General features: G+C 46.3%; 1 protein-coding gene across 1 annotated transcript in view; it reads left to right on the top strand.

Moving 5' to 3' along the window:
- The first annotated feature begins 8 nt into the window (after positions 1–8).
- The window catches only part of EDC4 (enhancer of mRNA decapping 4), a 33565-nt gene continuing 20041 nt past the window's right edge, over positions 9–13532 (top strand). Inside the window, exons 1-12 of the mRNA XM_068202990.1 lie at positions 9–166; positions 4178–4334; positions 5190–5301; positions 5948–6047; positions 7539–7728; positions 8746–8893; positions 9399–9503; positions 9942–10051; positions 10579–10662; positions 11179–11274; positions 12251–12353; positions 12806–12986. Of these exons, the coding sequence (XP_068059091.1) occupies positions 88–166; positions 4178–4334; positions 5190–5301; positions 5948–6047; positions 7539–7728; positions 8746–8893; positions 9399–9503; positions 9942–10051; positions 10579–10662; positions 11179–11274; positions 12251–12353; positions 12806–12986 (1465 nt within the window). The 5' untranslated portion in view covers positions 9–87. The remainder of the gene's footprint in view (positions 167–4177; positions 4335–5189; positions 5302–5947; positions 6048–7538; positions 7729–8745; positions 8894–9398; positions 9504–9941; positions 10052–10578; positions 10663–11178; positions 11275–12250; positions 12354–12805; positions 12987–13532) is intronic.

Genomic DNA, 13532 nt, shown 5'->3' with positions numbered 1-13532 from the left:
GGCCGGGCCGGAGGCGGAAGCGCGGGCGGCGGGGCCGGGCCGGGCAGCGCGGTGGCGGCGGCGCGGGCGGGCGGCGCGCCGGGCCCCATGGCCTCCTGCTCCAGCATCGACATCGAGGACGCCACCCAGCACCTGCGGGACATCCTCAAGCTGGACCGGCCGGGAGGTGAGGAGCGGGGACCGGCGGGGCGCGAGAGGCCGCCGGGCCAGGCCGGGCGGGGCCTTGTCTCGGGCCGGGCCGCGGGAGCCCCTCGGCCTTTGCGCCGCCGCCCCGCCGGTTGTCAGCGGTCGCGCTCGGGGCCCGGCCGGGACCGCTTCGCCTCGGGGCGCCTGGCAGCGCCCTCCGACCCGCCCAGGGCCGGGGGTCCCGCTCGGCACTGCCTCGCTGCCCGCAGAGCCCGCAGCCGGCGGCGCGGTGCGGACCGGCGGGTGAGGAGAGGAGAGGAGCGGAGCCCCCGGCCTGGGGACCCTCGCTTGAGGGAGGGGGTTGTTGGCGCTGGGCAGAGCGAGAGCAGGCCGGCCCCAGAGCTCGCTGCTGCGGCGGTCTCGGCGCTCCATTCAGCTGAGAGGTGTTGCTGCTGGGAGCTGAACCGCACCGACCTCCGTGACACGAGTGTCCCCCCTTCCCGGGAGTACTTGCAGTGGTACCCAGGCGTCTCTCTGGGCTGAGTGGAAGGGGCTGGTAGGCTGCTCTGAGATCAGCGCCAGCTTCCTCCTTTACACGAACTTTTCGCTCTCCTTATTTGTACGTGAAATGGGATCACGGATGTCTCTTCTGAAGTGCTTGTGAGTCTTCTCCCTGTGCTCGGAACTATTATGCTTCTCTGCTCAGAGTTCAGCGGGATCCCTTCTGCCTGTAAGAGTATCAGCAGCAGGCTCAGGAGTCAGCTGGATAGTGTTCCCACTCTCCTGGAGCTTCGGCTCTCTCATCTCCCTTGTGGAACCTGCCTTGATGTTTCAGTCAAATGTGGTGAGGTAACACTCTGAAGGAGACTGAGACATGAATGCTTTGCAAAAATATCTTAGCCTCTGGGTAGAGGACAGAATTATGCCCCTTTTGTGCTGCTTTCAAGGGAAAGGCACAGGACAGGAATAATGTAACTTCAAAATGTCCTGAGACTCAGCAAGAATGTGCTACCTCCAAAGCATCTGCCATGTGTGCTGCCTTTTGCTTGGCCAAAAGGAAGAGAGGGTGGGTGTGAGATTGTTGTGGAGGGCTGTAGAGGCCCATGAGGTGATGGGCTAAACCTACAGGCAGGCAGCTTCATTAGCTCTACTACCCTTAGAGAAACTTCTCATTAATTGGAATAGTTTCCGTGGTTTCTGGACTGCTAGCACGTTCCTGAATTCTAATTCTTCAAAGGAAAATACATTTTTTATTTGTAGTGCAGCACTGTACTTGGAAGACTGAAAGGAGAACTCAGTGCAGGGATGGGGAACACTCATTTCACAAGCAGTTTCCGAACTGAAAGGATATGTTGTGGTTGAGAAATGGTTGGAGCTGTTGCTCAAGATGACTTGACTTTCTCCTGAAGCAGCTTCTCCTGCTGGTTGAAGTCAAGGAGTTATTGACAGAGTATGGCTTCTTTCATTCTTCTTTCCTGTTCAATCTCTTTTTGCCTTCTCTGTCAACTCCAGTGCACAAGAAGGCATTTGGGAGCAGAAGAAGCAAGTGGGCAGGAAGTTCACAGAAGGAACCTGGGGTGGTTCTCAGCAGAAATCACTGCCTGGGTAACAGCAAATAAACTTGAAAAGTCTGACATAATAAGGGGAAGAAGAAGAGTGCACATGTTAGCTGAAAGTCTCTGAAACTCCTGTTAGGATGCCAGGGGAGAGGAATAGGGGAGCCTTCAAGTTTTGCAGTACCAGGTGCAGGTAGCTGTGAGCAGTGTTGTGTTCCTCTAGATCCTATCCAGGCAGGTGACAAGAAACACTCCCTGCTCTAAAGAGTTTACAACTGTCACAGTCCTTTTTTAATTCTGCTGGGCTTGGTGAAAATGTAATCCCCTACCCGGTCTGTCTCTCTTGACACAGTTTCTCCCAGTTTTGGCAGACTTCATCCAATGCTTCAGTAGCTGTTGCCAAAGCATGGACCTGCCTGCTGGGATGTGGGGACAGGCTGTCAGTGCCACTGTGCTGAGGAGGAGCATCCCTGCTGGTGGTGGGCAGGATCCTTCAATCCATGCAGAGATCTCTGCTGATAACCAGGTGTTACGTGGGCTCACCCAGCTCGTGGTGTATCAGGGCAGTGTTCTGTTCAGTACAGGCTGGCATCTCCTGCTGTAGCTGATGGTGGGAGCAGGAAGAGTTCAGTGTCTCAGCTCTGACTGCTCCTGCTCTTTGAAAAGGTAATGAATACAAACACCCTTCTTTCCCTTTGAGACCTTGATCTACCAGTCTGGCTTAACCTTTTGGTTTAGTTCATGTTCTTACTAAATGGAGCCTCTTCCCTTCTTTTATGCCTCCAGGATTGTGCACAGGCAGCACCTGTGCTTGTCTGGCTTCCACTAACACAGACTGAGCTATGCCCATTCCTGAACTTGGGTGTGCTGTCGTTGGGCCCATCAGCCTCTGGGGAGTGTTTCCTCCTTCCTTTTTCCCATGGAGCAAACATCACTATCCTGCTGTCTGTAAAAGAGCAGCAGTACTTACATGAGACTTTGCTGTGGCTGCAAAAGGGCAAAGCACGTATCATCTTTCTCTGGGAGACTGGATGCTTTTTCTGTAGGGAATATTTCCCTGCCTTTGGTCACAAAGGATCAAGTGCTGTCAGTGGAAGTAGCTGCAGCTGGACAAGCACCCACCTTATGCTCTAGGAATAAGGGGCACATCTTAATGCTGACAGCAAGCACAGCACCAGTGTGAGGTGCTGGATCACATTCCCTTGCCTGAATTTCCATGTACTGTGTGAGTGCTGCTGCTTTTTCTTTGTGCAGTGCAGGTACACTGAGGTGAGTTCCCAAATTGTCCCTGCATCAGGGGTACCATGTCAGTGCACATTTCTGTGTCCATAATGACTCTCTTAAAATACCCTTCTGGCAAATGAATAACTGTAGCTGTGTTTTAGGCAGCAGCACTCACCCTGGTCTGTTGAAGCCTATTCAGTAGCAGAAAGGTTGTCTTACTTTGGAAGGATCTGCCTCTTGCCCACGGTTATGTTTAGGTTTGTTACATGTGCCAGTGATGGGGAGCTTCTGGTCCTGGGAGCAGCCATTTTGCAAGAGCTCAGCAGCAGTTGTTACCTGGCAACAGTATACGAAATTTTGGGTTTCAAAACCAGTGAAAATTTCCAGCGTGGATTCGCTGAGACAGGCAGCTTTTCCTTGGTGTGCTGATGTGGGGGTGCAGATGGGGGGGGCTTGCTCTCCGTGGAGGTTTTCAAATATTTGCCTTGCTAGGGAAGAAGAAGAGTCTCCTTCACCCCCCGTTACATCTGTCCCCTCCTAAAGCCTTCAGAAGGCATGGAAGCCACCAAGCAGCTTGTGCTAGGCCAGATGTGCAAAGTCAGGGCATGCACACTCTTCAAAGCACAGCTGGGGCTCTGAACAAATGGCTGCTTTACACAAAATTTGAGTGCTATAAACTTCTCTGTGCTTGTTCAAGCAAGGGAAAAATATGGGAATCCCAAAGGCACAGCTGCAGAATTTCCTAGGAAAATTACTTAAACACCTGGACTTCGAGGTCTCGCAGTCAGAAGCCGGTTTTGGAAAGTAACAAATGTATTGTTTCCAGCCAGCCCCAAATGTTGCAGCTGATCCCTGCATTGCTGGACTTCAGAGGTCTCTCTGCCGGCCTGAGGGTTAGAAGTGACTTGTCAGGAACCTTTTGGTCTGGCATTTGATTCAGTAAACCTGAATTACCAGCTTAGTCTTTCTGATCTAAGGCTGTTTGCTCCTTGAGCCAGGTTAAGTTCCTTGAAACATATTCTTTGGAGTTTCTCTGATTTGCTTGTGAAGGAAAAAGAACTATTTCACCCAGATGTGTGGAGGTGAGTTTGTCATCATATGGCAGTTCTCTTACACATCCTTTTTGTAGAACACTTCTCCCAACCAGTTCAGCATATTCTACCTGACAGACCAATAGAGGCTGACAAAAAAGCACCTGGAGGTGGTGTATTTCACATAGTGCTATTTCTTTTAAATGCATGTTGGGCACAGCTGGTCGTGCTTTTCCTCAGGTTCGGTGAATGAGAACCAGAGACCGTCAAATTCGTATAACGGGGACCTGAATGGGCTGCTGGTGCCTGATCCCCTTGGGAGCGGAGATGGACCTGCTTTGGCCAAGCCAGTGCATCGCAGCATCTCTCTAGGAGCCCTGCAGGAGAAACAAGTCATGTAAGTTTTGTCAAAGAAATGCTGAGAGTGAACAGAAAACAGCTCCAGTTCGGTTCTCTTGAGTGTGGACATGCATGGTGGGAGTCTGACAAATGGTTAAAGAAATGCTGAGAGTGAACAGAAAACAGCTCCAATCGGTTCTCTTGAGCATGGACATGCATGGTGGGAGTCTGACAATGGGTTTTATGTTCAGTTCAGGTGGCAGTTGTGAGCCAGTGCTCTTGGTTAGAGCTTTTGTAGCTTTCGTGAGGCTGATGCATGGAGTCTGCCATCCTTGCATCTCAGGAACTGAAGAATATCTGCAGAGTTGTTCAGAGAAGGGAAACAGGACTGTATATGGTGAAAATTGCAGGTCAGAGTGAATGTAAATCATGAGGGCTCTGGTTGAAACTTGTGGTTCCCCTGTAGATGTCCAGCAGGACTCCTTCAGGGACCCAAGTCACCTGAAGTGTTGCACAGCTCATGGAAGTAGCTTCTGCTTGGTCATGGTTTTGAAAGAGGATGCCATGAGAACCACAAGCAGTGTGCACTGTTTTGTTTATGACATTCAGCTGGTTGGTTTTGATTTCTTTGCACCTTCCAGTGCTGGGGACTTGAATCAAATGTAGGTCTGTGCTCAAGTGAAATGAAGTGAAGGTTTTTAGGCTGAACAAAGCAGGTGTTTGACTCTCTCAAACTCATGACACATGGAGAAGGGAGACTCAGCTGAGAGGAGTTTCTGTCTTCACTTGTTCATCTCAAGCTCTTAGATGCACAAATGCTGCTATGTTGCTATTGAAATTATGAATTTAACATAAAGTGTTGAATATTCTGTTGTTGTGAGTCCTGTCTGAATTTTCCCCCTTTTTTTTAAAGCTGCCTTTCTGGTGATGACAGCTCCACATGCTTAGTGATATCAGCAAAAGACGTGGAGGTAGTGGCCAGCAGTGATTCCAGCATCACCAGTAAGGCCAGAGGGAGTAACAAGGTAAGGAGCAAGAGCAAGCATGGTCTGTCTCCTTTTTAGTCACATCAGCTCGTGCTTGAATATTTTTAAACAGAAATAAATATCTTCTTTCTTGTGTTATAGGAGTTTGTAATGAGGAAGAAGTTTGTCAAAGACTTTAACATGGAGAAAAAAGTTGGAGCAGTATCTTGTAACTGATTGTTTCTGTTATTCCAGAACCTGGCTGAGTTATCGTCTCATTTTCAGAAGTTCATTATCTAAGCTGTAGGTTCCTGGGAAAGCGGCCTTTCTCCACAAACATGGTTTTTCTGCTGGTTGTTTCCTCCCTGGACCCTGAAGGGAGGGTTTCCCTGGCTGTTTTGCTGGCGTCAATCCTGCTGAGAGCTCTGGCCAGCTGGTCAGAGCTGCAAGAACCAATATGCTGAAATTAGAGCTGGTGCTGAGCAGAGAACTAAGCCATGCTCAGAACAAGTGCTGATGATTAGGAGAGAGACGTCTGGTCTTGATCCACTCAGCCCTTTTCCACTTTGTTCCTTAATTTTCCATTTTGTGTTTTTCCATTTTCTATTCCAGTTTGTTCCTTAGTATGCAGTGAACTAAGGGACCACAAAGATGGAAAGGATAATTCCAGACATTTCTCATGTTTTGTTTTCTTTCTCCTGAACAGGTGAAAATACAGCCTGTTGCTAGATATGACTGGGAGCAGAAATACTATTATGGCAATCTGATAGCTGTTTCAAACTCTTACCTGGCTTATGCCATTAGAGGTGAGTTACCTTCTTGTCTTGGATGTGATTTGTATTCTTTTGCTCTGTGTATCATTAAGAAAGGCAGAGTTTACATCAGAACAACATAACTGGCACTAATTGAAACATACCTTGCAATACTCAGATCAGAGTGCTGTTGTAGAGGGTGTATAAACAGCAGTGGAGAGAAGAGTTTGTTATATGGAAGAGTTAGAAACAAAAGAGAAGGACTCAGTGAGGATGTAGGAAAAGTTGAAGGACTACACTGATTTTACTGGAGAGCTGGTATTCAGATTCCTCCTCTAATTAAATATTTCTGCAGCAAACAAGCTGCTCTGTAGCTAAGTACAGAAACAGCCCCATTGTAATTTGAGCAGATAAGTGTTTGTGATGGATTTGCTTGCATAAATTTGGACTTGAGTTTAAGGCTAAATTTTGAGGATCCAAAGAGCAACGCAGATGCAGTGACTTTTGCAATAGAGAGTGGAAAGCAGAACAACACAGGGAAAGATTGTTTCACAGCATATGGGAAAGAAAGTGGCAGGGTGAGAGGAAACAGTCTCAAGTTGTGCCAGGGAAGGTTTAAATTAGATATTAGGAAAATTTTTTTTCATTGAATGGATTTTAAAACATTGGAACTGCCCTGCCCAGGGAAGTGGTGAAGTCACCGTTCCTGGAAGTGTTCAAAAAACATGTAGATATGGCACTTGAGGACATGGTTTAGTGTGAACATGAGGGTTGTGCTGGTTGGACCTGATGATCTTAAAGGTGTTTTCCAACCTTAAGAGTTCTATGAAATGAACACTTGGTTATCTACAGTGTCTCTTTCTGCTCTCATAGAAACAGAGTGTCTGTGTCTCTTTGTTCTTAGTTCTCACACCAGTTTATCTGGTCTTTTATGAAACCTGCTACTCTGCTCTTGTGTGTTTTCCTAGCTGAGGTTATTTTAGAGTAGCTTAAGAATGTCTCACTCTTTAAAAAATATTTTTAAAGCTTGGGTATAGTAACACTGGGAAGCTGAGTGGTTTGCTAGGGCTGGCATGGGCATCAGAAAGTGCAAGCACCATGATCTCTGTAAGACTGCCTGCTTTGTAGTGATTGGTGTCTGTCTGAAAAGGGGAAGCTGGAAACTTTGCTCAGTGTGCACATGTCCTGAAGCATCTTCTTTTCAGTCATGCAAGCCAAAAAGCAGTGCTTTTTGCAGGGTGAATGTTCATGCCTTTTGCTTTCCCTTACGGAAGGTATATCCGAGCTATCTGCCTCTCAGTGACTCCTTTTCTCCAGTAACTGAAAATTAAATTGCTAATAAAATTAATTCACTGTCACTGGAGGTCAGCCATGGAAGTGTGGCAAGCTCAGGATGAAGGTTTAGACCTGTCATTTAATTGCAGCATTTAATGAGGATAATCCTGGGAATTATGAGAAGTTTATGAGAGTTATGGGAAGTTTATGAGAATTATGCAGAGAAGTCACAGGCATAAATGGTGACTTCTCCCTCTGTCTGTCTCACAGCTGCCAGCAATGGCTCCGCTATGGTGCGGGTGTTGAGCGTCAGCACTGCTGAGCGGACCTTGCTGAAGGGATTCACAGGAGGCGTGGCAGACCTGGCCTTTGCTCACCTCAACTCCAACCAGCTGGCCTGCCTGGACGAGGCTGGCAACCTTTTTGTCTGGCGCCTGGCCATGGATAAAGAAAAAATCCAGTATCTTGTCCAAATACACCTCCTATCAGTCTCTGTGTGATGATTAGGTGTAAATGCAACCCCATTGCCCTTTAATTTTGTAACCTTTGCAGAATAGCAGCTTGCAGGGGGAAGATCGATAGTTATGCCCCTTCCAGAGTATCAAATCTGTCAACTTTTACCTGCATTCAGCACCATTATTACTTGATACTGCATTGCTTGAAATTCTAGGAGCACCTCAGTGCTCCTGGTCCAGGTAAAGTAGACAGAAGTGTCAGTCTGCACCAGCTGGCCTTGGGCATGGACAGTGTCACCTCAACTGTGTGATAGAGGTTTGTCTTGTCTGGTTCTACCTCTTTTCCTCAGTTACTTCTCTGGGGAAGAGGATGTAATATGTCTCATCCACTCACTATCTTCCTTCCAAACTTGTCATCCTTTTAGTGGCCCTGAAATTTATTTTCAGTGTTCATTACCCTAAATATTTTCCTTTTAATTGCTAGGAGTGATTGCTCAGTGCTTCTGGGAAACGTGTGTATTATGTCACCTCGGAGTGTAGCTTTTTAATTTTAATTGTGCACCATCATTTCAAAAGCAACTGGATCAAAGGCAGTGGTAGTTCTTGAAGCCCTGATTTGTAGTGGTGCACTCGAGCACTCAGATGGGGGCAGTGTGGTAGCTCGTCTGTCTTTCTCTGGTAGTGTTGCAGTGCTAAGAAATCATCTAATCATTAGCTGTCTGATGGATTGCACATTCAGACGTGGTTGTGTGCCCCTGTTGTGCTTATCCTGTCACTGCAGCCTGCAAGAGAAAATTGTGAGAACCTTTAAGCTTCTGTAAGCTGAAGCTCTTCTGTCAGTGATGAAACTCTAGCTTGGCTGCCTTCTCAGCAGAATCCCTTTACGTGCTTTCTTTTTGAATCAATGGCCCAAAACCCCTTGAGATTTAACAGTATTAAAACAGCAGACCAAGCCTGAACAGGTTATTACTGGGCATTAGTAGCAGAGCCAGAATGTTACATTTCTTAACCCTGGTGATCAGAGAGGAGATCTTGGTTAACATCAAGCGACCTGACAATACCCCACTGAACACCTTCCGGAGAATCATCTGGTGCCCCTTCATCCCCGACGATAACGAGGAGAGCGGGGAGGAGGGAAGTCAGACCTTGGCGTTGTTGCATGAGGACAGGGTAAGGAAACTCTGCTTTGGAAATGTTAAGCTGAATTTATCATTAGATGGAGAGAATTTAATGGAGGAAAGAGCTGAGTTTGCAAAGAAGTTGTAAAGGCTCCTGTCTAGTCCATGTTGGGGATCCTCCTGTAAGATGTTGGATTCCTCTCTTCCCAGGAGAGATCATTCTCTGGGCCTTAGGAGGATGGAAAGGGAACTTCTGCTCACTGTCAAATACCAAGGACCACTTGAAACAGAGACATCACTTGTCTCTTCAGGCTGAGCCAGTACCCAAGGGTGGGGCTTGGTGGGCAGCAGCTACGAATGCCAAGAGCAATTCCCTCTGTTATGTACAGTGCCAGGAAAGCATTGAATGGCCAAATTGTGTGGAAATGGGAAGGTGTATGTCACGCACTTGCCATTGGGCTGGTGTGTCAGGCCATAACATGAGGATCTAGGAAGTTCTGTGGATCAAACCAGTGGTTATAAAAATAAACCTGTGTGCCTACATGTTTGTTTTCCAGGCAGAGGTGTGGGATTTGGACATCATCCGAACCAACAACAGCTCCTGGCCGGTGGAAGTGCCTGATATCAAAGAAGGTTTCATTGTGGTGAAAGGCCACAGCACGGTACAAACCTGGGTTCTTTGGGTTTCTTTGGGTTATAGTGTCTCAGGAGCTGCAGTTCTTAGAACAGCTGGCTGTAAAAAAACCAGTTGTGAGGCAATTATGAGTGTGAAAATCCAGAAGAGCCCAAACCAAAATGAGTTCTATTCATAACATGAATAACAATAAGAGCAGTGACAACAGAATCCATTGTACTCGAATTTGCTGTCTGGAAAAGTGGTGGTTTATTATTACCAAGAAAGAGGGTATCTGTCAATTGTTCTGTGAAGGGTTAAAAGGCTAAATGTTAGAAGCTACCAGTTTCTGTTAGAAATCACTCTGGCCTTCTCTGCTATCAGATTGTTAGTCAAATTCTTGCTTGAAGATAGAGCTTTTTCTTCTTGTAAAGTACAAAAAGCTATAAAATTATTTTTTTGTGTCTCTTTTCCTCCCTCTGTTTAGTGCCTGAGTGAGGGAGCACTTTCTCCAGATGGAACTGTGTTGGCCACAGCAAGCCATGATGGTTTTGTAAAATTCTGGCAGATCTATATTGAGGGACAGGATGAGCCAAGGTAACTGGAGAATTGGAAAATGAAGAATCTTGGAACAAAGAGCAGCATTTTCTCTGGGAGAATTTCCTTGATACAGAATTATCTGTGATGGTCATTCTCAGGACATTATAAACATACAGCATAAGTGTTTGTAATTTGTTGCTGAAAAATTGCACCACTGAATATCATAGGCTTATGGAAAAAGCTGAGAGTTGTGTATGGAGTTCTGTGCTTTGCACAAGCTGTAGTCAAAGTCTTTTGCACTGTCATGTAAATGCAGGAAGCTGCTGTGAGCTGTTCTTCTCAATGTTGACTTCTTTTTGCATTGTATTTTTGTTAAGACAGCTGACCAAATGGCAACTTGGGATTTTTAAAATTTTTTTATTGGTTACAATATTTGCCTGTGTGATCTCCTTATTTTATATAAGGAGAGCTACAAGTCAGTAATGCTTTGTGGCTTCTGGACAAGGAGTTGTGTATTCAGTGTCAGCATCCTCCTCATTTACCACTCCCTTTACGCTTGGATGTTTTCTCTGATTTATTCCTAGGTGTCTTCATGAGTGGAAACCCCATGATGGTAGACCTCTTTCCTGCCTGCTCTTTTGTGACAACCACAAAAAACAAGACCCAGAGTAAGTCCCAAATCCTTTCCTTGAAGTATTAGAGTTCAGCATTGTTTTCTAGCTCTGCCTTGCCTTGAAAGTTCCTTGTAACTGAATAATACTTTAAAATTTCAGCTTTGTAGCAGGAACAAGTCCTTAGTCAGTTTTCTAATGATGGAGAAATAAATAAGACTCTGAAGCACAACCTAAAGTGACCTTAATCATAGTGCCAATTCCATGAAGGTAATAAGAATTCTAAATTGAGGAGTTGTCTCAGCTGTGGGGTATGGTCAGTCTTAAATGGCCTGTTAATCCTCCAAATTTCAACTTTCCTTTGATGAAAATATAGCTTTTATTGTTACTGTTTCTCCAGTTGTGGCCTTAAGGTTTCTGGGAGGTGTAGTGGTTTCTAGTCTGCCTCAGAGCAGAAATTTTCTGGGAACTTTAAGCCACGGTTGGGCAAAATCAGCCGTGGGCAGCTTGTGAGGAGCTTTTCTGGGAAGGACCGATCTTCTTTAAGAGAATTTGGATCTGTTGTGCCTACAGAGTTCCCTTCTGGAGGTTCCTCATCACGGGAGCCGATCAGAACAGAGAGCTGAAGATGTGGTGCACGGTGTCTTGGACCTGTTTGCAGACTGTTCGGTACGTGTTGGTGGATGCCCCTGAAGGGTGGGATTTTTAGGTACTGAATTTGCAAAGGTGATCCCTGATGTCCAATGGATTCTGCTCCTTTGCCATTCTGACCTGTCTTTGGAAGCTCTCATCTGTGGCAGACTGTCAGGTCAAGCTTAGGCAAGGACAGGGAAGTTTATACTTTTATTATTTGTGTTACCAAGATCTGTTCTCTTTGCCTTGTTCTGAAAAGCATAGACATAGCTGTAACATGATGGGAGATTGCACAACAAAACTGCACACCTTGAGCGTTTTCTTCTCTAGAAATTTTAGATATTCAATAACCAATCTAGGATCTTTTCCTATTAGTGCTTTTTCTGTTTAAATTATGAGTGGTTGCTGTTTTGATAGAGCTTAAGAAATTATCCAAGGTTTAAATGTTCAGCCGTCCAGGTCCAGAAATTGAAATTGTGCTTTCCATCCCTTGACTCAGCTTAGGTTCCCTAATTTTATGTTTCTGATGGTGGATCATGGCCTCTCTCACCACAAATATGCTTAAGGCCACTTTGGATTTCCCCTCTTTAAATGAGGAGAAATTACATAGAGCCGAGTGCTGCTTTTTCCACCTCACAACACAGAAGGTCCAAAACCTGTGGAAGGGTTATTCTGATTTGGTGAATTTTTGGTTTTAAATCTGTAGCATTGACTCTTGTACTCATGAATGTGGAACATGTTGAGTAATGACTAAGTGTCACCTTCCATTTCAGTGTTCAGAATCCATAACTTGATCCTATTGTGACATCTCCCAGCTGCTTTCTTAGCTGATGTCAGCAGTGATTTCAGCAAAGGAGTTTTTGTTGTAGTGGGTGGTTGCACTGTAATAGGGCTGTAAACTCCTTAAGGTTCTGTGGGAGTTTTGGTAATTAGTGCAGTTTCATAGCAATCATGCTGGTTGGGCTAATCTACCTTTCTGTCTGCACCCTCTCCCTCTTATTTGTATGTGTAGCTTTTCTCCTGACATCTTCAGCTCCATGAGTATTCTTCCCAGCCTGAAAGTCTGCCTGGACCTCTCCGCTGAATATCTGATACTGAGTGATGTGCAGAGAAAAGTAAGTAGTTCATTTTGTTGCTGCCTGTGGGAAATGGTGACTAAAGCAAAATTGGCCTTGTGTGTAACTGGTTCTGCTGCCTAGATCTGGGATTTGCATGTTAGCAGATAAAAATGCAGAATTTGACTCAGCAGTTTCACTGTTCAATGAAAAAGGGTAGCAGTTCAGCTGAGTAATCCTGAGGGGCCTTAAGGATTATTTCTCACCCTTTGTAAAACTCTCATTTGGAGATACTTGTGTCTGGCATGGTAGGATTTAGTTCTTGATCAGCATTGACTCACTTAAGAGTGTGATGCTTGTGGTTCCCTTGAATGTTCCATGTCAAATTTCAAGATCCAGGTTTTATTCCTCACCTTGTTTCCGTTGTTCCAAATCTGGTTTGGATGCTCAGCTCTGTAGTCCCCACGCCATGTGCATGGTCTGCTCTGAAAGCTCTGATTTACCATTTCCAGGTCTTGTATGTGATGGAGTTGATGCAGAACCAAGAAGAGGGCAAGGCTTACTTCAGCTCCATCTCAGAGTTCCTCCTTACCCACCCAGTGCTGAGCTTTGGCATCCAGGCCGTGAGCCGCTGCCGGCTAAGGCACACCGAGGTGCTCCCGGCAGAAGAGGAAAATGACAGCTTGAGTGTAGGTAGGTGACAAAATTTGGCTGCTGTGTGATCAGGATTTCTTTCCTGGCTGGTTCTGATTTTCTTGTGAAAGGCTGGTCACTTCTCCCAAATAACAAGACAAGAGGAAACGGCCTCAGGTTGTGCCCAACGAGGTTTAGATTGTGTGATGGGAAAAATTTCTTCACCAGGCTTAAGCTGGGTTGTCAAGCATTGGAATACAGCATTCAAGGTGTGGCCTGGTCACTGCCCTGGTCCTGCTGGTCACACTGTTGCTGAAACAGGCCAGGATGCCAATGGCCTTCTTGGCCACCTTGGCACACACTGGCTCGTTTTAAGCTGCTCTCAACCAGCACCCACAGGCCCTTTCCCACTGGGCAGCTTGGCAGCAACTCTGCTCAGCCCATGGTGCTGCAGGGGCTTGTTGTGGCCCAAACACAAGACCTGGCACTTGGCCTTGTTGAACTTCACACAAGTGGCCTCAGCCCATCAATCCAGCCTATCCAGACCCCTCTGCAGGCCCTTCTTCCTTTCCAGCCCATCAACACTCCTGCCTAACAGGGTGCACA

This window comes from Anomalospiza imberbis, chromosome 12 (assembly GCF_031753505.1).
Source record: "Anomalospiza imberbis isolate Cuckoo-Finch-1a 21T00152 chromosome 12, ASM3175350v1, whole genome shotgun sequence".
Classification (NCBI taxonomy): domain Eukaryota; kingdom Metazoa; phylum Chordata; class Aves; order Passeriformes; family Viduidae; genus Anomalospiza; species Anomalospiza imberbis.
This window is presented reverse-complemented; position numbering and strand designations above follow the sequence as displayed.